Source organism: Hyla sarda, assembly GCF_029499605.1.
Source record: "Hyla sarda isolate aHylSar1 chromosome 1 unlocalized genomic scaffold, aHylSar1.hap1 SUPER_1_unloc_21, whole genome shotgun sequence".
Classification (NCBI taxonomy): domain Eukaryota; kingdom Metazoa; phylum Chordata; class Amphibia; order Anura; family Hylidae; genus Hyla; species Hyla sarda.
In genome coordinates this window covers 293,084-319,629 of record NW_026607583.1, presented here as the reverse complement: position 1 = coordinate 319,629, position 26,546 = coordinate 293,084, and the positions used below count along the sequence as shown (strand labels likewise).

General features: G+C 45.0%; 1 protein-coding gene across 1 annotated transcript; it reads left to right on the top strand.

The window, feature by feature from the left end:
• Positions 1–642: 642 nt before the first annotated feature.
• Positions 643–25,339, top strand: LOC130298115 (zinc finger protein 585A-like). The gene is made up of 3 exons (XM_056551010.1): positions 643–1,542; positions 18,757–20,093; positions 23,946–25,339. Exons 1-3 carry the CDS (start codon positions 909–911, stop codon positions 25,209–25,211), a joined length of 3,237 nt encoding a protein of 1,078 aa, XP_056406985.1. The 5' UTR covers positions 643–908; the 3' UTR covers positions 25,212–25,339.
• The last annotated feature ends 1,207 nt before the right edge of the window (positions 25,340–26,546 follow it).

The following is a 26,546-nucleotide window of genomic DNA, read 5'->3' as shown; positions in this document are numbered from 1 at the left end:
GGGACATTATACAGTAATGGAGGGGTCTGGTGATGACTGGAGAGGTGACACTGCTGGGACATTATACAGTAATGGAGGGGTCTGGTGATGACTGGAGAGGTGACACTGCTGGGACATTATACAGTAATGGAGGGGTCTGGTGATGACTGGAGAGGTGACACTGCTGAGACATTATACAGTAATGGAGGGGTCTGGTGATGACTGGAGAGGTGACACTGCTGGGACATTATACAGTAATGGAGGGGTCTGGTAATGACTGGAGAGGTGACACTGCTGGGACATTATACAGTAATGGAGGGGTCTGGTGATGACTGGAGAGGTGACACTGCTGGGACATTATACAGTAATGGAGGGGTCTGGTGATGACTGGAGAGGTGACACTGCTGGGACATTATACAGTAATGGAGGGGTCTGGTGATGACTGGAGAGGTGACACTGCTGGGACATTATACAGTAATGGAGGGGTCTGGTGATGACTGGAGAGGTGACACTGCTGGGAATGCTGGGACATTATACAGTAATGGAGGGGTCTGGTGATGACTGGAGAGGTGACACTGCTCGGAATGCTGGGACATTATACAGTAACACCACTGGAGGGTCGGGGTGATGACTGTATCATTATGTGTCAGGTTCCTATAAGGTGTCAGGACGTGGCGGTCTATTTCTCCATGGAGGAGTGGGAGTATGTAGAAGGACACAAGGATCAGTACAAGGATCAGGTCATGATGGAGGATCAGCAGCCCCTCACATCACCAGGTAATAGACATGACTATATACACACGTCCTCTCATTATTTGTATGTAAAGAATGAATTCAGTCTCTGTATGTGTTCCCTACAGTCAGATCCAGTAAGAGAACAGCACCAGAGAGGTGTCCCCGTCCTCTTCTTCCACAGGATGATCAGGTAGATGGAGATATTCCCTATGATCTGTAGAAGGGCTGTGAAGCTCTTGTGGTCAGTCCCCTCACCCTCCATGACTCCTCATCTCCTGCTCATCTATAACATCCCACGTGACTTCTACTGTCTGATGACTTTCACAATATTTCTTTCACATCTTATTAATCAGGGAGAAGATCCGAACAATATTAATGCTCCAAAGACAGATGTGAGTGGTGATGAGCAGTATATGGAGGACATTCCTACAGGGAAAGATATGATCTATATTAATGCTGCAGACATAAAGGAAGAAGAAGAGACAGATGTGAGCGGTGATGAGCAGTATAAGGAGAACATTCATACAGGGAAAGATATGATCTATATTAATGCTGCAGACATAAAGGAAGAAAAAGAGACAGATGTTAGCGGTGATGAGCAGTATAAGGAGGACATTCCTACAGGGAAAGATATGATCTATATTAATGCTACAGACATAAAGGAAGAAGAAGAGACAGATGTTAGCGGTGATGAGCAGTATAAGGAGGACAATCATACAGGGAATGATCTGATCTGTAGTAATACAACAGACTTAAGGAAAGAAGAAGAGACAGATGTGAGCAGTGATGAGCAGTATAAGGAGGACATTCCTACAGGTAATCAACCAGGTGAGTAGTAACCACTAAATGAAGAAAACTGTCACAGATTCTGCTCAGTCATCGACTGTAATAATTTTTATGGAATTTTTTTAAGTGGTACTCCGATGGAAAAAATGTTTTTTTTATCAACTGATGCTAGAAAGTTATTCAGAATTGTAAATTACTTCTATTTAAAAATCTTTAGCCTTCCAGTACTTATAAGCTGATGTATGCTGCAGAGATGTTATGTATTTTTTTTTTCTGTCTCACCACAGTGCTCTCTGCTGCCACCTCTGTCCATGTCAGGATATGTCCAGAGCAGGAGAGGTTTGCTATGAGGATTTCCTCCTACACTGGACAGTTCCTGACACGGACAGAGGTCTCAGGTGTCTCACAGATTTTTGGAACAGTGGTCCGTGAAAGTTAAAAATGTAGTTTTTCATTTGCACAGTCCACTGTTCCAAAGATCTGTCAAATGCCAGTGGGGTGTAAATACTCACTGCACCCCTTATTAAATTCTGTGAGGGGTGTAGTTTCCAAAATGGGGTCACGGGGGGCTTTGTAAACGCACATGGCCCCTGACTTCCATTCCAAACAATATTTTTTTCCCAAAAGCTCAATGGCGCTCCTTCTCTTCTGTACATTGTAGTGCGCCAGCAGAGCACTTGACGTCCACACATGGTGTATTTTCATACTCAGAAGAGATGGGGTTACAAATTTTGGGGGGCATTTTGTCCTATTACCCCTTGTAAAAATTTAAAATTTGAGGGAAAACTAGCATTTTAGTGAAAAAAAAAAATCATTTACACATCCAAATTTAACGAAAAGTCATCAAACACCTGTGGGGTGTTAAGGCTCACTGGACCCCTTGTTACGTGCCTTGAGGGGTGTAGTTTCCAAAATGGTATGCCATGTGTTTTTTTTTTTTTTGCTGTTCTGGCACCATAGGGGCTTCCTAAATGCGACATGCCCCCCAAAAACCATTTCAGCAAAATTTGCTTTTCAGAAGCCAAATGTGACTCCTTCTCTTCTGAGCATTGTAGTTCTCCCGCAGAGAATTTTACGTCCTAACATGGGTTATTTCCATACTCATAAGAGATGGGGTTACACATTTTGGGGGGCATTTTTTCTTATTATCCCTTGCAAAAAAAATTAATTTGAGGGAAAACTAGCATTTTAGTGAAGAAAAAAAAAAAAATCATTTACACATCCAACTTTAACGAAAAGTCGTCAAACACCTGTGGGGTGTTAAGGCTCACTAGACCCCTTGTTATGTGCCTTGAGGGGTGTAGTTTCCAAAATAGTATGCCATGTGTTTTTTGTTTTTTTGCTGTCCTGGCACCATAGGGGCTTCCTAAATGTGACATGCCCCCAAAAACCATTTCAGAAAAACTCACTCTCCAAAATCCCCTTGTCCTTCCCTTCTGAGCCCTCTACTGCGCCCGCCGAACCCTTGACATACACATATGAGGTATTTTCTTACTCAAGAGAAATTGGGCTACACATTTTAGGAAGATTTTCTCCTTTTACCCCTTGTAAAAATTCAATAACTGGGTCTACAAGAACATGCGAGTGTAAAAAATGAAGATTTTTAATTTTCTTCAATTTGCTGCTATTCCTGTGAAACACCTAAAGGGTTACCAAACTTTTTGAATGTCATTTTGAATACTTTGAGGGGTGCAGTTTTTTTATAATGGGGTCATTTGTGGGGTATTTCTAATTTGAAGGCCCTTCAAATCCACTTCAAAACAGAACTAGTCCCTGAAAAATTTTGATTTAAAATTTTGTGTGAAAAATTGCAAAATTGCTGCTGAACTTTGAAGCCCTCTGGTGTCTTCCAAAAGTAAAAACATGTCAACTTTATCATGCAAACATAAAGTAGACATATTGTATTTGTGAATCATTATATAATTTATTTGGAATATTCATTTTCCTTATAAGCAGAGAGCTTCAAAGTAAAAAAAAAATGCTAAATTTTCAATTTTTTCATCAAAGTTTTGAATTTTTCCCCAAGAAACGATGACTATCGACAAAATTTTACCACTAACGTAAAGTAGAATATGTCACGAAAAAACAATCTCTGAATCAGAATGAAAGGTAAAAGGGGCTAGCAAAAAAAAAAAAATAGGATGGTGGGAGCTACCCTTTAAGGGGTTAACTCTGTGTCCTGTCAGTCTTTTCTGCTGTATATTCCTTTATTCAGTCAGAATATAAACTATAAATGATGAGAATGTGAGACGGTTGAGAATATAATAAAGGTGATTTGTTCTGATCATCTCCATCTGGTTTTGTGGTTCCTGACATTACACAAGGGCCATGAATCCGGATGATGCAGACAATCCACCAGCACCAAACATTTTCACTATAATGGATCTGCAGGATCAGAGGATTGAGCAATTGGCACTTGTAATGCAGACGCTTTAGAATCGTACGTCTCCCCTAGAGCCTCCTGTGCCTCAACCGGCAGCCACCTACCCTCCTGCTCTGACAACTATTTCTGCTGCCATAGAAGCCATTGCCTCCTGTGGGTTTACTGGATCTGCTCCGCTTCCCCAGCATTATGGGGGCGATCCTAATGAATGTAGAGGCTCCCTGAACCAAGTGGGCATTTATCTGGAAATGGTCCCGCAGTCCTGTCCTAATGATAGAAGTAAGGTAGGATTCCTGATCTCCCTCCTTACTGATAACGCTCTATCCCGGGTGAATCCTCTTTGGAGACTGATAAACGTATTATCTACGACTACAGAGACATTTCATCTCCCTGTCCGTTCTCCCTCTGCGGCAGAGCAGCTCATGTCCATGTAACAGGGGACGAGAACTGTGGCCAAGAATTCAATAGAGTTCTGTATTGTAGCAGCAGAAGTGTGCTGGGATAAGGAAGCGCTGGTGGACACTTTCTCTCGTGGACTCTCTGCTACTATACAAGAAGTTTTTATTCCTCCCTTACATCTTATGCCCCATTTTCCATTTCATCTGTAGGGCTCAAATTACTGCAGCTCCAGCTCCCCCTTCTGGAATAGTATATCGCGGAAGAAAGAGGAGATAGCGCCAGGTGCGGTGTAGGTCTCTAGCCGGTTTAGGTAGGTATCCGGGTGGAGGGTAGCGTGTCCCTTGCCAGTGATGGTAGCTTGGTAAGCAGGCCTGCAGCGTGAGGACGGAGCCCAGAGGTGGGTCCATATGTAGAATGCAGAAAATGTAGAAAAATGCTGCGGTGGCGCTTCCAAGGAATTAACCAAAAGTCAAGGGTGTTGGTATAAAGTAATTTTGTGGCCATTTGCTCAGATTATACAAAACTTGGCTGGCAAATGCTTGTACTTGAGGTCCTCCGGGGGACAGATCCTGGATGGGCTTTCTTGTTCCCCATATATCCACAAAGAGAAACCTATGATTACAATTATCCTCTAATGGGCTAATACCTCCGCAGTCATGCAGACCCTCGTAGTCTCCGATTCCACTGGCTATTTTTAGGATAAGGTCTTTGTAGCCCAAAACGCTATTCCACTACATCTACGGGTCCTCTACTCTCACCATTGGAGCGATTTATGGAAGACCCTTACAGCCCCTCACCTTATCCATGAGACAGTTCCCTTGTCTGTAGTGATAGGGGCGCTCTACAAGGAGACCCTCTAGTTCCAGATGATTTACCCCTAGACTACATTGGGTGTAGCTGTACACCCTCACCGTCTGGGACTGAACGCATCGGGGTGTAAATGTACGCCCTGAAGTATTAAAGGGGTACTCCCATGACCCAACATTCTAAGCGGGCAGCCATGATGGTGATGTCATGGCCACGTCCCCCCGTGACATAGACATTAATGGAGGGGGTGCAACATTACCATAACGGCTGCCCGCTCTAAACATTCTGATCAAAATGTTCAGAACTCTGGGACACGGGAGTACCCCTTTAAGTGGCTAGGAAGCGAGTAGCCTATCAGTAGCCAGACACTCACCACTAATGCTAATGACAAAAAGCATCAATCCTGCAGCGCCCCCCCCCCCCCCCCCCCCCCGCCTATCATTGGGCTTTTAGACGATGATCACAACATCTAAAATATTGAATCACAGATGCCGATGAGCTTTGGGGGCTCATATAAGCTAAAATGGCAGAGGAGGGTCCCCTGACCAGTCTACAGCTGCCGATCATTGATCCAATGATGCAGCGATCACACTGTATAATGCTATACCATAGGCCTTGTATACAGTGAATGCAATATAAAACCCTCCACCAATTTTACAAAAATAAAAAAATTATAAATAAAAATAATATATTTGGTACAGAATTGTCCAAACTACACTGCTCAAAAAAATAAAGGGAACACTAAGATAACACATCCTAGATCTGAATGAATGAACTAATCGTATAAAATCCTTTCCTCTTTACATAGTTGAATGCGCTGACAACAAAATCCCACAAAAATTATCAATTAAAATCAATTGTATCAACCCATGGAGGTCTGCATATGGAGTCACACTCAAAATCACAGTGGAAAACCCCACTACAGGCTGATCCAACTTTATGTAATGTCTTTAACACAAGTCACAATGAGGCTCAGTAGTGTGTGTGGCCTGCACGTGCCCGTATGACCCCCCTACAACACCTGGGCATGCTCCTGATGAGGTGGCTCCTGGACAGTCTGTGGTGGATGGAGTGAGATGTCCCACAACTGCTCAATTGGATTCAGGTCTGGGGAACGGGCGGCCAGTCCACAGCATCAATGCGTTCCTTTTGAAGGAACTGCTGACACCTTCCAGCCACATGAGGTCTAGCATTGTCTTGCATTAGGAGGAACCCAGGGCCAACCGCACCAGCATATGGTCTCACAAGGGGTCTGAGGATCTCATCTCGGTACCTAATGGCAGTCAGGCTACCTCTGGCAAGCACGTGGAGGGCTGTGCGGCCCCCCCAAAGAAATGCCACCCCATACCATTTCTGACCCACTGCCAAACCGGTCATGTTGGAGAATGTTGCAGGCAGCAGAACGTTCTCCACTGCGTCTCCAGACTCTGTCACATGTGCTCAGTGTGAACCTGCTTTCATCTGTGAAGAGCACAGGGTGCCAGTGGCAAATTTGCCAATCTTGGTGTTCTCTGGAAAACGCCAAACGTCCTGCACTGTGTTGGGCTGTAAGCACAACCCCCTCATACCACCCTTATGGAGTCTGTTTCTGACACATGCACATTTGTGACCTGCTGGAGGTCATTTTGCAGGGCTCTGGCAGTGCTCCTCCTGCTCTTCCTTGCACAAAGGCGGAGGTAGCGGTCCTGCTGCTGGATTGTTGACCTCCTACGGCCTCCTACACGTCTCCTGATGTACTGGCCTGTCCCATGGTAGTGCCTCCATGCTCTGGACACTACTCTGACAGACACAGCAAACCTTCTTGCCACAGCTCGCATTGATGTGCCATCCTGGATGAGCCGTACTATCTGAGCCACTTGTGTGGGTTGTAGACTCCGTCTTGTGCTACCACTAGAGTGAATGCACCGCCAGTTTTCAAAAGTGATCAAAACGAGACTTCCGGTTCCAGCGTGGGCATGTAAGGAGCACAGGGCAGGAGCTCCCACACCCTGGACTCGTGCCGTACTGACAGCCAGGAGGGGACCTTCCCCACTCACCAGTCTCTCAGGGGTTCCAAAGTCCTCGGGGACCGCGGGGAGCCCATAGCTTATACACTGCAAGCAGAAGGAGTCGCAGAGCTCCGGCGGCCGCCTGCCGCCGGCACTTGAAAGGTACGCAGCAGGGTCAGACAACAGGGGCTGTGACAGACCACCCTTCGTTAGGCAGCCCAGTAGAGAAAAGGGGCTGCTTTCTCGGCCACAATACGCTCCTGCCATGCTACATAGAGGATCGGGCAGCTTCTCTATGCGGCACCATCACGTGACACCCCTGCAGTCACCTCCATCACTGCCGCAGGACAGCACTGTGTAGACTGCAAGGCTACATTACTACCCCAAAGCTGCAGAGGGCGTCCAGGGACTCTTTCTCCTCTCTTTTAAAGCTGCAGACAGTTCCCCTTTACTGACCCGATACCTAGTGCTGAGCGGTATACCGGTTCATACCATTTTTTTCCTGCACGAGATTAATTTTTCCCATACCGTAATAGGTACCCCCCTCGAATGAATGAATTAGCAGCCACAGCGCGCTGTCCCCACATCGGGGAACTAATCATATGTGACCCGTGGGCGCTGTTCTGCTTCTCTCCCCCTCGTCCTCCTGTGAGTTGCGGGCCGCCAGAACTCTGTACTGTACTACATATTCCTGTGCCTGGGCTGCAAAATCACCGGCCGCACCAACCGGCTCCTTACATGACAGTGCGCTCAGCCTATCACCAGCCAAGGTGGGACATTGCTGCGAACGGTGATAGGCTGACGGCTCTGTGACGTTCCCATCCCCAGCGTGAGGCCGATATCGGAGCAACGGAGGAACGTAGGAAGGTGAGTTAAAGTTTATTTTGTTTATTTTTGAAACCCGGGCACAGGAATATGCAGTGCAGTACAGAGTTTCTGTGCCGGTGGCTTGCAACTCACAGGAAGATGAGCAGAGCAGCGCTTGCGGGTGACATATGATTAGTTCCTTGATGTGGGGGACAGCGCAGCGCTGGGCTGATAAACCTGGGGAGAGAAGCTGCGTCCATGGGTCACATGATGGGGGGTGGTGGAAAATACTGTTAAATACCGTGAAACCGCCATAACTTACAAAAATACTGTGATACACATTTTTGGTCATAACGCCCAGCTCTACCGATAACAGCCTCTCATGGACCACTATCTCAACAAAGGGTTCCAAAGAGTGGGTCCCCCAGCTGTGGCACCCCCCACTATACCTGCACTCCAACCAGCCCCAGCTGCTAACTCAGTGCCCTCTAAGTGCACTCAGCTCCATCCTGTTAATATGGAGGTCACCAGCAGCCAGCTATTGTTCACCCCTGATGAGGGTGCCCAGACGACATCTGTACCCCTTCAAATCTTTAGACCTTAGTGGAAACCCTGATCAAGCTGATTTCTCCTACTATACAGACGACCCTGGAAAACACCATGCATTCCACGTTAACACAATTGCAAACAGACTTGTCAGCTCAAGCGGGTCGTCTGGATGAGGCAGAACAGCGCATCATCATACTGGAAGATGAAAATAGGGGTCTTGCTACTAGACTTTGCCAAACTGAAACAGACCTCTGTTATGTCAGTGAAAAGCTGGAAGATCTGGAAAACAGATCCGGGCACAACAGTTTACAAATAGTGGGGATTAGTGAATCTCTCCCTCCTTCAGACCTGCAGGACTTTTGCAAAAGTGATTTAGCCAAGGCTCTTGGCCTTACGCATAAATGCAGAGTGGAGAGAGCATATCTAGTAGGATGGCTTCATTCAGGCCCCTCCCAGGCTCGACTGGGCGGGGATTCGTGCCCTCGGCAAATCATCTTCAAATTGCTGGTTTATAATGATAAAGTGGAGCTCCTGAGGGCCTACAGGAAGCGCTCCTCCCCGCTCGCTTTCCGCAACAAGAAAATATTGCTTTTTGAAGACTTTTGTGTCAAGGTTGCCAAACGCCAGAGGGCCTATAGTAAAATTTGCTCAGAACTGTTCAAAGCCAAAAGACGCTTTCAACTCCAATATCAAGCCACTTTGAAAGTTTTCAGATCAGATGGCTCCTTTTCTTCTTAACAGACCCCAGCGGAAGCGTAGGCCGCCTTACTAGAGCTCTTGAGGGAACCTGCTCGCACCACCCGCTCTCCATCTCATCACTCCCCCTCTCCCAGAGGCCGGGGTGTCCCTCTTAATCATTCTTCCAGACACAGGACCAACCGCACGAGATCTCTGGTTGACTCTGGAAATGTCACAAATCGGCGGGGAGATGCAGCAGGATTAGGAGAAGCCGTTCATCGTCTCCAGACGACATCGTATCCTCTACGTGACCGTCTCTTCTTACTTTCTTAATGTGGGGGATATGCCACTCCTGAATCGTTTTAATTCCTGTTGGCCCACGAGGCACCTCTTTAACTGTCCCAGGGGATCATTTTACACTGTGGTTTAGGGGTTTATTGTCATTTATTATTCACTGTAACGTATGTAATGCCATTTGTTGTTCTTCTGTGTGAATGGTTGTGTTACACCACACCTCTACGGTTCCTTCTAGGGATTGCCCGATTTTGTACTATTCTTGCTGTTTAAGGGTAGTGGTTGGGTAATCTCCTCCGGTCATGAGTTTCCCTGTGTTTCACTGAGGGATCCCCTTCCTATAGGTACCCATCTAGTTATAGTTGCTGTAGGATTCCCCTGGAGGCCCCTTTTTACGTGTATATTCTTCCCCTTTTTGTTTAGGCCCAGTTGATTGGTTTATGTCGAGGGTCTGGGGTGGTAGTTCTAGCCACCCACATGTCCGAAAAAAGTGGAGTCCAATTTATGGCCGCCCTTATTCTATTCTGTGGATTGGTCTGTCTGGGGATTTTTATTTTTCTGTTCTTGCCCTCTTTCGGGTTGTCTTTGTTTGTTTCTGTGTTTTTGCCTCCTCCCCCCCCCCATATTCTTCTCATGATGTCAGATCCTTTTCTGTTTTACCTTCCTTTGTATTTCTGGTTCCATCCAATGTTTCCTCCTCGCCTTCACCCATCTTTGGTCCTCTTGTCCATCATGCTCTCCTCACCCTCATAGCTATTGTCTCCTCAGTATATGTTCCCCGCTGCATTCTCTTGCCCCCGGGGGATGTTAGCTCACCATGTGTAAGTTGGTGACGTGGATTGTTAAGGGTTTATGCTCCCTACAAAAATGCATGGAAATTCTGCGCTTTTTGAAACGCCTGCTTCCGGACATAGTCCCTCTCCAGGAAACACATCTAACGGAGCAGGGTTTTCAGAGATGCAGAAGTTGTGGGTGGGCAAGGTGTTTGGCAGCCCAGCGGCGGATGGCAAATCGGGAGTTGTAATGTTGCTTCACAAGTCTTTCTCGCACCACATTCTCTCACACGAAAGGGATGACGAGGGGGTGTTTTTCATTTTCAACTAGTCCATAATGGTACCACATCACGTTTATAATGTTTATGCTCCTAGTGGTGATAACTCTTCCTTCTTTGCATCTTTAGCAGATACAGTCAGTAGGTCTAATGGACCGCACACCATCCTGGGAGGGGACTTAAATACAGTGAATAGACCATAGACGCTCAGCTCACATATCTACCATCCCATATCAGAGTGACAGGGTTCTCCCACCTTTCCTGACACAGACGGGATTGATAGACTCTTTGCGGCATTTACACCCGGACGGTCGTGAGTACACGCACTTCTCACGTACAGGGTTCATGCATTGACCATTTCCTAGTCAGTCCCCTTGTGTGCTCTCGCTTGGGAGAAGTGGACCTGGTCATTTCGGATCATGCACTGGTGGTCTTGGAGCTCCTGCCATCATGCACAAAGGGTCCTGACATCTTGTGGCGGTTTTTGTCTTATTTAACGAAAGATGAATCTTTTCTAAGTCTTCTCAGGGGGTGGTGGCTGGAATTTCAAACGGACAATGCATCCCACATTGATAATCCCTCTCTGTACTGGGAAACTGCTAAGGCGGTACTTGGGGATAAAATTATGTGTTATAGTAATTCTGTCAAAAGGAATACTCTGGAGGGTCATGCAATGGCAAGCGCAGCCTTAGCGGAAGCTTACTCCTGCTTTTTAGAGTCCTCCACCGTTGATCATAAACTCAAGTGGCAGGCAGCAAAATCCTTGTATGAACTCTGGTTGGATAGGAAAGAGAGAATCCATAGGTCTCACTTTGAAGTAGTTATGTTTTGGCAGGGCAAAAAAGCGGGACGTTTGCTAGTGTGCCTGCGCATGTACTGGCGTTGCGTGACTCATCGGAGCAAGTAACGCATGAGCCGCACTCAGTTAATGTTGTCTTGGACTCCTACTATGCTGCTCTCTATTCTTCTCCCCCCGCTCTGAGGAAGGGGCGCGGTTTCTGGAGGGGCTCACCCTACCATCTTTATCTGATGAGCAGCAGCAGGAGCTCAACGCGATGTTCCAATGGAAGAAGTAGCCACTAATATACGCACTTTGGCAAATGGGAAAGCACCAGGGCCAGACGGCTATCCTGGCAAGTTTTACAAACCCCTGATTGATCAGGTTGTTTCCCCCTTATGGCATATTTTAACAAAATGGCACAGGCGTACACTCTCCGGCTGCATAACTAGCATATATTAAGGTACTCCCCAAGCCTGACAAGGACCCTTTAGAACCTGGTTCTTATCGCTCTGATCAACCAGGATGTGAAGTTATTATCTAAGATCCTGGCAGATCGCCTGGCTAGATTTTTACATTCCCTTGTTGGTGACCATTAAGTTGGGTTCGTGAAAACCCGCTCGGCGGTCATGAACATTAGGAGGGTACTGGCATTACTGGACAGTGTTTGGGGCCAGTCCCAGACAGCAACCCAACCCGCATTGTTTGCTTTGGATGCTGAAAAAGCTTTTGACAATATTCGGTTTGACTGGCTGCGGCTGGTTCTGACAAAGTTTGGGATTGTCCTTTATAGACGGCCTATGTGATGGTCTCAGGGCTAGGGTACATACCCCAGGCATCTTATCCACTCCCCTCCAGTTATCGAAAGGAACACGTCAGGGTTGTCCCTTATCGCCTTTATTGTTTGATCTGGCGATTGAACCTCTGGCCCGCTATTTGATCTCCTCTGATATCTACAGGGGTATAGCCGTGGCACCCAGAAGATCAAATTGTCCATGTGTGCCGATGATGTATTACTTTACCTAACCACCCCAAGGAGGCTGCCCCTAAAATTCTGAACTTTCTATCTTATGCCGGAAGCTTCACGGGCTACAGGGTCAATGCCGCCAAGAGTATGCTACTGCCTTTGGGTGCGACTCCTCCCAGGTGGCTTCTTGATTTCTTCCATAATGTATCTAGGCATTCGCATTGGGAAGACTCCTGACATTCTCTATTCACTCAACTAAACACCCCTCTTTCAGCGTATTTTTGTGGAGATGAAGCGCTGGGAGCCCTTGCCCTTATTTTTCCTGGGTAGATGCCATCTCGTTAAAATGATTAGTTTCCCCCGCTTGTTGTACCCCTTGCAAACTCTCCCACTTCTACTTCAGCATGATGATATTAGAAGCCTCAACGCAGCCTTTTAATGCTTCCTATGGCAGGGCAAGTGCCCGCGCATAGCTTTACAGAAGCTCATGCTTAGCAAGGTTGAGGGGGGAGTTAATTTCCCAAACATCAGGGGCTATAATTTGGCTTGTTTTTTTCGCCACGCACTTGATTGGCTGCACTCCTCTGACTACTTCTCCAATCTAGCGGTGGAAACAGCGATGGCCGCCCCATGGTCTCTACCGACACTGCTTCACGCTTCATAAGCTATACTTCCGGTAGGGATCAGGGGCTCAGTGCTACTGCGAGATACCATAGTGACCTGGAAGGCAGTGCGAAAAGTTTTTAGCCTTCTGTTTCTGGTATCCAAAGGGATGCCCTTTCTTGACCACCCAGAATTCCTGCAGGGTAAATCTTCTCTGTGGTTGAAATTGTGGCTTTCTAGAGGGGCTCGGACGGTGGGGCAACTGATTCGTAGCGTAGTGATGACCGTAGATGGCTCACCCCTGGAGAAATGTTCTGTGTGTTTGACCTCCCCTGTCCCACACTCTTTATGCCAATCAGGTAACACCTTTTGTTCGTCTAGATATCGGAATCTGTCGAAGGAAGCCCCAAACCACATTTTAGATGACATTATAGGCAATGAACCCCAGAGAAGGTTGATCTCTGACTTGTACGCAGCCTTCCGTAAACGCATCCTAAACATGTATTTCGGACATGGGAAACATGGACAGGGGACACAAACATTACTGACGTAGTGTTGAGCGGGTGGGCATCTGTACGGAAAAATGTTATCGATGAGAGGTGGAGGGAGACATACTTCAAGGTTGCTCATGCTGCCCTATATGGCTTCAACATCTTGCCCTCCCATAACTTCCCAGATAGGATCACTCATTGCCCTAAATGAAGTACCCCACTTAAAAACATGTATCATGGCATCTGGGAGTGCTCACACTCAGCGATATACTGGCGTCTCATACAATCTTACATATGGGATCATTGGAAGGTGCGGGTCCCTTTTACACCACAATCGCTACTATTTCACCAGTTGCGCTCACTGGAGGGAGGAGGGGAAGGGGAGGAGAGGTTTCCTCGGTTTGTCCATTTAGTTGCCATGCATTGTCTAAATGGTTAGATACTACCACTCCAGATTTGCCTATGCTGATTGCCCAATTGAAATCCTTTCTAGAAATAGATTACTTAGATGCCGAGAGACATTGAGAAACTGTCACTAAATGTTTTTTTCCAAAAATGGAAATCCTTTCTTGTTGCTCACTTTCACTCTCGGGGGATCGTTGAGATTGTACGACCATTTAGATACAACCACATGGTACAATGTGGAATCTCTGAGAGGTTCTCTAGGGGTGCTAAGATTTCCAGATACATAATACTGAATACAGGCTGACCATTTATTTTGAGCACTATGGCTCTCGGTTTGGATGCCCTGGGAGTCAGAGGAGCACCAGCAGGGTCCGAGTGAGGCTCCCGTAGTGAGGAGCTGCACTTTATGCTTGTCTACATGGCTTGGGGCCGGGGGAGGCATGTGGTATCTCTGTCTCCCCATCGACGACACCTATTTCTTACCAGATGATGACTGCGCAGTGACCGATGTCAATTTCTCCTAAGATGCCTTAGCGCACTTTTCAAGGACGTTCAAGCACTTTTCTACTTTTAGTTTGGGGGAGAAGGGATTTATATTATAGGGATTATGGTACCTGGGTGAAGAAGCTTTATGCGTTCTTTACATTCTCGGAGATGTCATGTTCTCTGCCTATGCTCTTATGCATCTTGTTCCACTGTATAATTTTGTGTTATATTTACTGTTTATTGAAAATTGCTTATCCTCTTAAGGACGCAGGGCATACCTGTACGCCCTACGCCCGGTCCTGGTATTTAAAACGGGGTCACGCTAATGATAGCCGGGACCCTTGGCCAATTAGTGTGCGACACCGATCGTTTGTGCCGCGCGCTATTAACCCTTTAGACGTGGCGATCAAAGTTGATCGCCGCGTCTAAAGTGAAATCTTCCCTGCAGCTCAGTCGGGCTGATCGGGACCATCGCGATGTCCTGATCAGCTAGGATGCAAGCGGAGGATCCCTTACCTTGCTCCGTCGCGTCCAATTGGCGATTGATTGCTCCAAGCCTGAGATACAGGCTTGAGCAATCGACTGCCTATAACACTGATCCATGCAAACCTATGGCTTTGCTGGGATCAGTGTAAGAGATCAGTGTGTGCAGTGTTATAGCCCCTATGGAAAAAAAAGTTAATAAAGGTCATTTAACTTTGAATTTAAGCTTGAATCGCCCCCCTTTTCCCATAAAAAAAAACCGAGTAAATAAAAATAAACATATGTTGTATCGCCACGTGTGGAAATGTCCGAATTATAAAAATATATTGTTACTTAAACCGCACGGTCAATGGCGTACGTGCAAAAAAATTCAAAAGTCCAAAATAGTGTATTTTTGTTCACTTTTTATATCATGAAAAAATTTATAAGAAGCAATCAAAAAGTCCGATCAATACAAAAATGGTACCGATAAAAACTTCAGATTATGGATCAAAAAATGAGCCCTCATACCGCCCCATACACGGAAAAATAAAAAAGTTATAAAGTTAGAAGATGAGAATTTTTAACGTATACATTTTCCTGCATGTAGTTATGATTTTTTTCAGAAGTACAACAAAATCAAACCTATATAAGTAGGGGATCATTTTAACCGTATGGACCTACAGAATAAAGATAAGGTGTCATTTTTACCGAAAAATGTACTGTGTAGAAACGGAAGCCCACAAAAGTTACAAAATTGAATTTTTTTCTTCAATTTTGTTGCACAATTAATTTTTTTTCCGTTTCGTCTTGGATTTTTTTGTAAAATGACTAATGTCACTGCAAAGTAGAATTGGTGGCGCAAAAAATAAGCCATCATATGGAATTTTATGTGCAAAATTGAAAGCGTTATGATTTTTAGAAGGTGAAGGAAAAAATGAAAATACAAAAACGGAAAAACCCTGCGTCCTTAAGGGGTTAATAAAAATATATATATATTTTTTTTAAAAAAGGGAGCAAAACATTAGCCAGAAAGCATAGGAACGGAGAAGTGGTCTGTGGTCACCACCTGCAGAACCACTCCTTTATTGGGGGTGTATTGCTAATTGCCTATATTTTCCACCTGTTGTCTGTTCCATGTGAAATTGATTGTCAGTGTTCTTCCTGAGTGGACAGTGGGATTTCACACAAGTGTCAGTGACTTGGAGTTACATTGTGTTGTGTAAGTGTTCCCTTTATTTTTATGTATTCAAATATAGGGGGAGATTTTTTTTAAAACCTGTCCAGAGGAAAAGTTACCCAGTTGCCCATGGCAACCAATCAGATGGCTTCTTTCATTTTTAACCTCTGCAAAATGAAAGCAGGGATCTGATTGGTTACTATGGGCAACTGGGTAACTTTTCCTCTGCACAGGTTTTAATAAATCTCCCCCATAATGTTTATGATTCCGCATAATGAACATCATAAACGTAAAACATTACCAAACACCAAAAATGCGGATTTTTGGGCCCATCATATGTATAAGCCGTCCTGAATATAAGCCGAGGCCCCTAATTTCACCCCAAAAACCCAGGAAAAGTTATTGACTCGACAATAAATAAGCTTAGGGTGGGAAATACATAATCCCCCCCCCCCCCCTGTCATCATCCAGACCCCCGTCATTATCACCCTGTCATTATCACACCCGTCATTATCACCCTGTCATTATCACACCCGTCATCATCACCCTGTCATGAACACCCTGTCATCATCACCCTGTCATTAACACCCCCGTCATCATCACCCTGTCATTAACACCCCTGTCATCATCACCCTGTCATTAACACCCCCGTCATCATCACCCTGTCATTAACACCCTGTCATCATCACCCCCGTCATCATCACCCCCGTCATTATCACCCCCGTCATCATCACCCTGTCATTATCACCCCCGTCATCATCACCCTGTCTTTAACACCCTGTCATTATCACCCCCGTCATCATCACCCCCGTCATCATCACCCCCGTCATTATCACCCCCGTCATCATCACCCTGTCATTATCACCCTGTCATCATCACCCTGTCATTAACACCCTGTCATCATCACCCCTGTCATCATCACCTTGTCATTAACACCCTGTCATCATCACCCTGTCATTAACACCCTGTCATCATCACCCTGTCATTAACACCCCCGTCATCATCACCCTGTCATTAACACCCTGTCATCATCACCCCCGTCATCATCACCCTGTCATGAACACCCTGTCATCATCACCCCGTCATTATCACCCCCGTCATCATCACCCTGTCATTATCACCCCCGTCATCATCACCCTGTCTTTAACACCCTGTCATCATCACCCCTGTCATCATCACCCTGTCATTAACACCCTGTCATCATCACCCCCGTCATTATCACCCCCGTCATTATCACCCCCGTCATTATCACCCTGTCATTAACACCCTGTCATCATCACCCCCGTCATCATCACCCCCGTCATCATCACCCCCGTCATCATCACCCTGTCATTATCACCCCCGTCATCATTACCCCGTCATCATCACCCTGTCATTATCACCCCCGTCATCATCACCCTGTCATTAACACCCTGTCATCATCACCCCCGTCATCATCACCCCCGTCATTATCACCCCCGTCATCATCACCCTGTCATTATCACCCCCGTCATCATCACCCTGTCATTAACACCCTGTCATTATCACCCCCGTCATCATCACCCCCGTCATCATCACCCCCGTCATCATCACCCCCGTCATTATCACCCCCGTCATTATCACCCCCGTCATCATCACCCTGTCATTATCACCCTGTCATCATCACCCTGTCATTAACACCCTGTCATCATCACCCCTGTCATCATCACCTTGTCATTAACACCCCGTCATTATCACCCCCGTCATTATCACCCCCGTCATTATCACCCCGTCATTATCACCCCCGTCATTATCACCCCCGTCATTATCACCCCCGTCATTATCACCCCCGTCATTATCACCCTGTCATTATCACCCCCGTCATTATCACCCCCGTCATTATCACCCCCGTCATTATCACCCCCGTCATTATCACCCTGTCACCCAGATTGAAGACCACTGCGGCCTTTGTCATCATCCAGACCCCCCTTTTGTTTTCTACTCACCTCCCCTCGATGACGTCCCTGCGCATGAACGTCCCTGTGCGTCGTCGTCAAGGCAACGTCATTAGTCCGGGGCCGGCCCGGAGCAGAGAAGAGGGCCTCCCGGTGAAGATGGACAGCCCGGAACGACTAACAGTCCCCACCAGACGGTCCCTGCAGCACAGATGACGGCCCGGACCAGCTCTCCCTTCTTTACCACCGAGGGGAGGTGAGTAGAAAACAAAAGGGGGTCTGGATGATGACGAAGGCCTCAGTGGTCTTCGACCTGCGGACCTCCAGATGTTGCAAAACTACAACTCCCAGCATGCTGGGAGTTGTAGTTTTGCAACATCTGGAGGTCCGCAGGTTGAAGACCACTGAGAAGGTATTGACAGGCGGAGATGGACGGGCCGGACCATCCCCTCACAGCTAAAGCCAGAAAGTTTTTTTTGTCCACTTGAGTATAAGCCGAGGGGGGTGTTTTCAGCACGAAAAATCGCTGAAAAACTCGGCTTATACTCGAGTATATACGGTATCTGAAAAAAGTTATCAAAAAGTCAGATATATGATGGGTAATGGTCCTGATAAAAACTACAAATCACAGCGCAAAAAAATCCTCCTCATACATCCCAGTATACGGAAAAATAAGTTATAGGGGTCAGAATACGGCAATTTTATGAATAACTCATTTTGTAAAAAGTATAATAGTAAAATTTATCACAGAATAAAGAGAAGATGTTTTTTTTCCATTTTCCTCACAAATAGTAATATTTTGGTTTTGTCGTACATTTTAGGACACAATAAAAAAGTGTTATTACAAAGTAAGATTTGTCCCTCCAAAAAAACAAGTTCTCAAGCGGCTCTGTATACGGAACAATAAGAGTTATGGCTCTAAGGAGAGGAGGAAGAATGACAAATGCAGTAGTTTAAAGGTCCTGGGTCGTTAAGGGGTTAATACAGATAATAAAATCTGTGTTATTCTCTGCAGATTCTTGTACCAGGAGATCAGAGGAGAATCTTATATCTTCAGATTATAAAGCAGATGATGATATCACACAAGATACATATGAAGAACATTCCATTATCCCAGATACACCCTCAGCCCTTCACAGCCAAGATCTCTCATCTCATCCTTATATACAGGTCCTGTCTTCTCAGTCATCACAGGATGTTCAGCAAAATAAAAGAGATCATACAGGAAAGAAACCATATTCATGCTCAGAAGATGGGAAATGTTTTACTTTTAAATCAGGTATTGTTACACATCAGAGATATCACACAGAAGAGAAGCCATTTTCATGTTCAGAATGTGGAAAATGTTTTGATAAGAAATCACATCTTGTTCAACATCACAGAACTCACACAGGAGAGAAGCCATTTTTATGTTCGGAATGTGGGAAATGTTTTACTCAGCAATCACATCTTGTTACGCATCAGCGATATCACACAGGAGAGAAGCCATTTTCATGTTCAGAATGTGGAAAATGTTTTATTAATAAATCAGATCTTGTAGTACATCACAGAACTCACACAAGAAAGAAGCCCTTTTCATGTTCAGAATGTGGAAAATGTTTTACTACGAAATCAAATCTTGTTGGACATCACAGAACTCACACAGGGGAGAAGCCATTTTCATGTTCAGAATGTGGAAAATGTTTTACTAAGAAATCACATCTTTTTGAACATCACAGAACTCACACAGGGGAGAAGCCATTTTCATGTCCAGAATGTGGGAATTGTTTTGCTAAGAAATCAGCTCTTGTTAGGCATCAAAGAACTCACAAAGGCAAGAAGCCATTTTTATGTACAGAATGTGGAAAATGTTTTACTAAGAAATCACATCTTGTAGTACATCACAGAACTCACACAAGAAAGAAGCCATTTTCATGTTCAGAATGTGGAAAATGTTTTACTAAGAAATCAAATCTTGTTGAACATCACATAACTCACACTGAGAAGCCATTTTCATGTCCAGAATGTGGGAAATGTTTTGCTAAAAAATCAGATCTTGGTAGACATCAAAGAACTTGCAAAGACAAGAAGCCATTTTCATGTTCAGAATGTGGAAAATGTTTTAATAAGAAATCACATCTTGTTGAACATCACAGAACTCACACAGGGGAGAAGCCATTTTTATGTTCAGAATGTGGGAAATGTTTTACTCAGCAACCACATCTTGTTAGGCATCACAGAACTCACACAGGGGAGAAGCCATTTTCATGTCCAGAATGTGGGAAATGTTTTGCTAAGAAATCAGATCTTGTTAGGCATCAAAGAACTCACAAAGGCAAGAATCCATTTTCATCACAGATTATTAACCTCTTAAGGACTGAGGGCATATCCATACGCCCCCGTTTTAAAGTCCTTAAGGACTGAGGGCATATGGATACACCCGTGGGAATTCCGGGCCCCGCCGCTCGCCGGGCGGGCGGGGACCGGACCCCGAAGCCTGCTGATATCATTCTGCAGTCATCCCGGCATATCGTCCAGGGGGGTCCTGAGACCCCCCCCCATGTCAGCGATCGCGGCAAATGGCAGATCAATTCAGATCGGCCATTTGCCGCTATTCCGGGCTGATCGGGTCTCTGATGACCCGATTGCCCGGAAATTAGGGATGATCAGAGCTGTCAGTGACAGCCCCAATCATCCTAAGGGATAGGAGTGCGGTTGCAGTGGTACCCCCCCCTCCTGTCCCCTGCTATTAGTCAGCAATGACTACTGACCAATGGCAGTTGAAGACAGGGGGTTACCATGGAAATCCCCCGCTCTGCCCACCCCTGGATGTCGGGCAGAGCGGGGGGAGAAGATGGCGGCCGGTACCTGGGGACTTTTATGCGGTGGGGACCGCCAATCATCAGTGGCATCAGCGGAGATCAGCGGCGCCGGTAGGGAGGCGACGGCGTGGAGCATCAAGGAAGGTTGCAGTAAAGTGATATTTACTGCTGACTTCTAGTGGTTGCCAAACTGCAACTCCCAGCATTCCCAGACAGCCAAACACCTCACAGAGACCCAAACACCTCACAGAGAAGTTCCTCGGGGGCGGAACTTGAGCTCTTGCAGGAAGGCGGCTTCTGAACTGAGCTTCTTCCTGATCCACTTATAAAGTGACTATAATGCAACTTCCTCAGCTGGAATTCGGCAAAAAAACAGATATCTGGACTGTGGGGAATCAGAGGAACAAACCAACACCTCATTTGTACAATTTAAGGCATTTTTCCCAGATCTAGTTTTGAGGCCTGCAACACAAGCTGAAGCCTGGGACAAAATTTTCAGTTAAATCCTACAATCTGCTCCCACTTACCTTCCTGTGTAGCGAACACCAGGAATCCTCCTCAGCAACACTCCGGAGGCCGGCCTACACTAACTCCAGCCTGCTGGGGCAAGAAAACCTCCCCCAAAGGACTGTAATACTAAGTAGTGGTCTCCTCCAGCCCATCCGGGCTCTTTGCCTTCATAGCTCGGGGACTCCTCTTCAGAATTAGGACCAATCCTCTTCTTGTCCCCTGTCGGGCTATCTGTGGGGGGGGGGGGCTCTTCTGTTCATCTAGGAATGCTCGGACCTGACACCCATAATGTGGTGGTCACCATCTTGCTGGAAAAACTCAGGGAACGTGCAGCTTCAGTGCATAAAGAGGGAAACATCATCATGTAGCAATTTCGCATATCCAGTTGAGTGGCCCCCAAGGTCTCCCGATCTGACCCCCTTAGACTTTTATCTTTGGGGTCATCTGAAGGCAATTGTCTATGCTGTGAAGATACAAGATGTGCAGCACCTGAAACTACGGATACTGGAAGCCTGTGCTAGCATTTCTCCTGCGGTGTATATAGTAGTATATAGCAGTGTATATGGATACTGGAATCCTGTGCTAGCATTTCTCCTGCGGTGTATATAGTAGTATATAGCAGTGTATACGGATACTGGAAGCCTGTGCTAGCATTTCTCCTGCGGTGTATATAGTAGTATATAGCAGTGTATATGGATACTGGAATCCTGTGCTAGCATTTCTCCTGCGGTGTATATAGTAGTATATAGCAGTGTATACGGATGCTGGAAGCCTGTGCTAGCATTTCTCCTGCGGTGTATATAGTAGTATATAGCAGTGTATATGGATACTGGAATCCTGTGCTAGCATTTCTCCTGCGGTGTATATAGTAGTATATAGCAGTATATGGATACTGGAAGCCTGTGCTAGCATTTCTCCTGCGGTGTATATAGTAGTATATAGCAGTGTATACAGATACTGGAAGCCTGCACTAGCATTTCTCCTGCGGTGTATATAGTAGTATATAGCAGTATATACGGATACTGGAAGCCTGTGCTAGCATTTCTCCTGCGGTGTATACGGATACTGGAAGCCTGTGCTAGCATTTCTCCTGCGGTGTATATAGTAGTATATAGCAGTGTATAAGGATACTGGAAGCCTGTGCTAGCATTTCTCCTGCGGTGTATATAGTAGTATATAGCCGTGTATACGGATACTGGAAGCCTGTGCTAGCATTTCTCCTGCTGTGTATATAGTAGTATATAGCAGTGTATACGGATACTGGAAGCCTGTGCTAGCATTTCTACTGCGGTGTATATAGTAGTATATAGTAGTGTATGCAGATACTGGAAGCCTGTGCTAGCATTTCTCCTGCGGTGTATATAGTAGTATATAGCAGTGTATACGGATACTGGAAGCCTGTGCTGGCATTTCTACTGCGGTGTATATAGTAGTATATAGCAGTGTATACGGATACTGGAAGCCTGTGCTAGCATTTTTCCTACGGTGTATATAGTAGTATATAGCAGTGTACACGGATACTGGAAGCCTGTGCTAGCATTTCTCCTGCGGTGTATATAGTAGTATATAGCAGTGTATACGAATACTGGAAGCCTGTGCTGGCATTTCTCCTGCGGTGTATATAGTAGTATATAGCAGTGTATACGGATACTGGAAGCCTGTGCTAGCATTTCTCCTGCGGTGTATATAGTAGTATATAGCAGTGTATACGGATACTGGAAGCCTGTGCTAGCATTTCTCCTGCGGTGTATATAGTAGTATATAGCAGTGTATACGGATACTGGAAGCCTGTGCTAGCATTTCTCCTGTGGTGTATATAGTAGTATATAGCAGTGTATACGGATACTGGAAGCCTGTGCTAGCATTTCTCCTGCGGTGTATATAGTAGTATATAGCAGTGTATACAGATAGTGGAAGCCTGTGCTAGCATTTCTCCTGCGGTGTATATAGTAGTATATAGCAGTGTATACGGATACTGGAAGCCTGTGCTAGCATTTCTCCTGCGGTGTATATAGTAGTATATAGCAGTGTATACGGATACTGGAAGCCTGTGCTAGCATTTCTCCTGCGGTGTATATAGTAGTATATAGCAGTGTATACGGATACTGGAAGCCTGTGCTAGCATTTCTCCTGCGGTGTATATAGTAGTATATAGCAGTATATAGAGAAGAGGGCTGCATTGACAATCCAACACAATGGGCAGCACATTGAACATTTTATAAGTGGTCAGAAACTTGTAAATAACTCATGAAAGAATAAAGTTACGTTAAAACCAAGAACATCATTGTTTTTCTTGTGAAATTCCCAATAAGTCTGATGTGTCACATGACCCTCTTCCTATTGAAAAAACAAAAGTTGGATTCAAAATGGCCAACTTCAAAATGGCCGCCATGGTCACCACCCATGTTGAAAAGTCCCCCCCCCCCCCACATATACTAATGTGCCACAAACAGGAAGTTAATATCACCAACCATTCCCATTTATTAAGGTGTATCCTATAAATTTCCCACCCTGTACAATAAAGATCCCTGAATGGTGAGTGCTGGCCGCTGTCTTTTCTTATATTTCTACATTTGAAATTCATCTCTTGTCTATGTGCACCAGGGCAGGTGCCTGAAGTGGATTGCTGTACTGGGACTGCTTTGCATACTTATAGTAGTGTACATGCCGGTGCCTCTGTATCTTAGTTTGGAATTACATTGTATTAATGTACAGTAAAATATAAGATCGGTCCCACAAAAAACAGCTCTCAAACCCAGTGTAGATGGAAAAATAAGAGTTATGGCTATGAGGAGAGGAGGAAAAAAAAGAAAACACAAAAGCTTAAATGTCCTGGGTTGTTAAGGGGTTAATACTGATAATAAAATCTGTGTTATTCTCTGCAGATTCTTGTACCAGGAGATCAGAGGAGAATGTTATATCTTCAGATTATAAAGCAGATGATGATATCACACAAGATACATATGAAGAACATTCCATTATCCCAGATACACCCTCAGCCCTTCACAGCCAAGATCTGTCATCTCATCCTTATATACAGGTCCTGTCTTCTCAGTCATCACAGGATGTTCAGCAAAATAAAGGTCACAGAAGGGGTGTTGGACATCAACGAGCTCATACAGGAAAGAAACCATATTCATGCTCAGAATGTGGGAAATGTTTTCCTTATAAATCACGTCTTGTTGTACATCAAAGAAATCACACAGGAGAGAAGCCATTTTCATGTTCAGTATGTGGGAAATGTTTTACTCAGAAATCAGAACTTGTTGTACATCAAATAACTCACACAGGGGATAAGCCATATTCATGCTCAGAATGTGGGAAATGTTTTACCAAGAAATTTAATCTTATTCAACATCAAATAACTCACACAGGAGAGAAGCCATTTTCATGCTCAGAATGTGGGAAATGTTTTACTTTTAAATCAAGTCTTGTTGTACATCAGAGAACTCACACAGGAGAGAAGCCATTTACATGTTCAGAATGTGGGAAATGTTTTACTCGGTCATCACATCTTATTGAACATCAAAGAACTCACACAGAAGAGAAGCCATTTTCATGTTCAGAATGTGGGAAATGTTTTACTCAGCAATCAAGTCTTATTCAACATAAAAAAACTCACACAGAGGAGAAGCCTTTTTCATGTTCTGAATGTGGGAAATGTTTTACTCAGCAATCAAGTCTTATTCGACATCAAAAAGCTCACACAGAAGAGATGCCATTTTCATGTTCTGAATGTGGGAAATATTTTACTTTTAAATCAAGTCTGGTTGTACATCAAAGAACTCACACAGGAGAGAAGCCAATTTCATGCTCAGAATGTGGGAAATGTTTTACTTTTAAATCAAGTCTTGTTGTACATCAGAGAACTCACACAGGAGAGAAGCCATTTTCATGTTCAGAATGTGGGAAATGTTTTACTCAGTCATCACATCTTATTGAACATCAAAGAACTCACACAGAAGAGAAGCCATTCTCATGTTCAGAATGTGGGAAATGTTTTACTAAGAAATCCTATCTTATTCAACATCAAAGAACTCACACAGGAGGCAAGCCGTTTTCATGTTTAGAATGTGGGAAATGTTTTGCTCAGAAATCAACTCTTCTTCAGCATCAAAGAACTCACACAGGGGAGAAGTCAACTCAGATCAATAAATGATGCAGATATCACATCTATATATTATCCATGTACATCGATTATCTGACATTTATACATATATCATATACTGCATCTCCAAACTTGTTACCAATTGTTAATAAAAGTTTTATTTCTTATATGATTTATTATTCTTATATTCATCCCCGCACACTGGACTTATAATAAATGTAATATTGTCCCTGACATTGTATATAGGGAATGTAACGCGTCAGTGTTGTCCCCGCCCCCTTCTCATTATGATTATAGAGACTTTAATTCAAGGCATCAGACAGGATCCGCGCGTCTCCCTTGAAGATCGTCTCTTCTGAACATAAGACGCTGCAGATACTTTTATTTATCACAAACCCTAGACGAGCGTTTCCCGTCTTGACTTCTATTTTCGGTCTCAGATCATAAAATCCATTTTTCTATATGAGAAGTCGTCAATATCTCAGCGTCCCCCGGGTTCAGTAAACATCGGTGTAATTCTTTTCCTTTTCTTTGTCCTCCCCGGGGTATAAAATCCCTAGAGATCTGATCACATCTGGTACAAGATCTCTTTACTTCACACTTTGCGCCATTATTACACGGATTGAAGACCCAGTTACACGCTCGTAAATTCCCATATATGTCGTGGATTGGAAGGAAAAAGGTTCTTAAATCTTATATTTACCAATAATATTTTATATTTTTACAGTCCGTCCCTATCATAGTACGGAATTGTTATTTTTCTTCTATCCGATGGTTATTTAGTAATTTTGTTATGATTCAGAAGAGACCACGTGTCCCGTATAGACGCTCACCTTGAAGACGTTAGACGGCGGTTTTGTGTTTCCGGATTTACACACTTATTATGAAGCTTTTCCTTCGTCTGGATTATTAGAGCTCGTTCGCTCTTCTTTTTTCTCATCCTCCCCTTTTATATTCCTCCTCATGATTTCCTCCCAAGGTTATCCTGCCTATGGCTGGCGTTACAAAGCAAGGCCAGTCATAGATCACTTAGGGGGCAAATTTTGGGAGGCCTATGTACCTAGAAGGGAGCTCTCTGTAGAGGAGTCTCTTATCAGTTTTAGGGTGCATTCACACTGAGGAGCGCATGCTGAATCTCCAGTCGTGGAATTCAGCGAACAGGGAATCAGCCTGGCAGCCACCAACAGTTGTAGGACGGTGCGGCACTGCGCAGTCACCATTGGCAGCTATGCAATAATCGTGGAATTCTGCACAAAGAATGAACATGTTCTTTCTTTGTGCGGAACACTTTCAGCGGTGGAATTGTCCGCCGCTGAAATTCCACAGTGTGAACGGGTCTCGTGCAAGACCCATTCACACTGATGGTATCGTTCACTGCGCAGAATT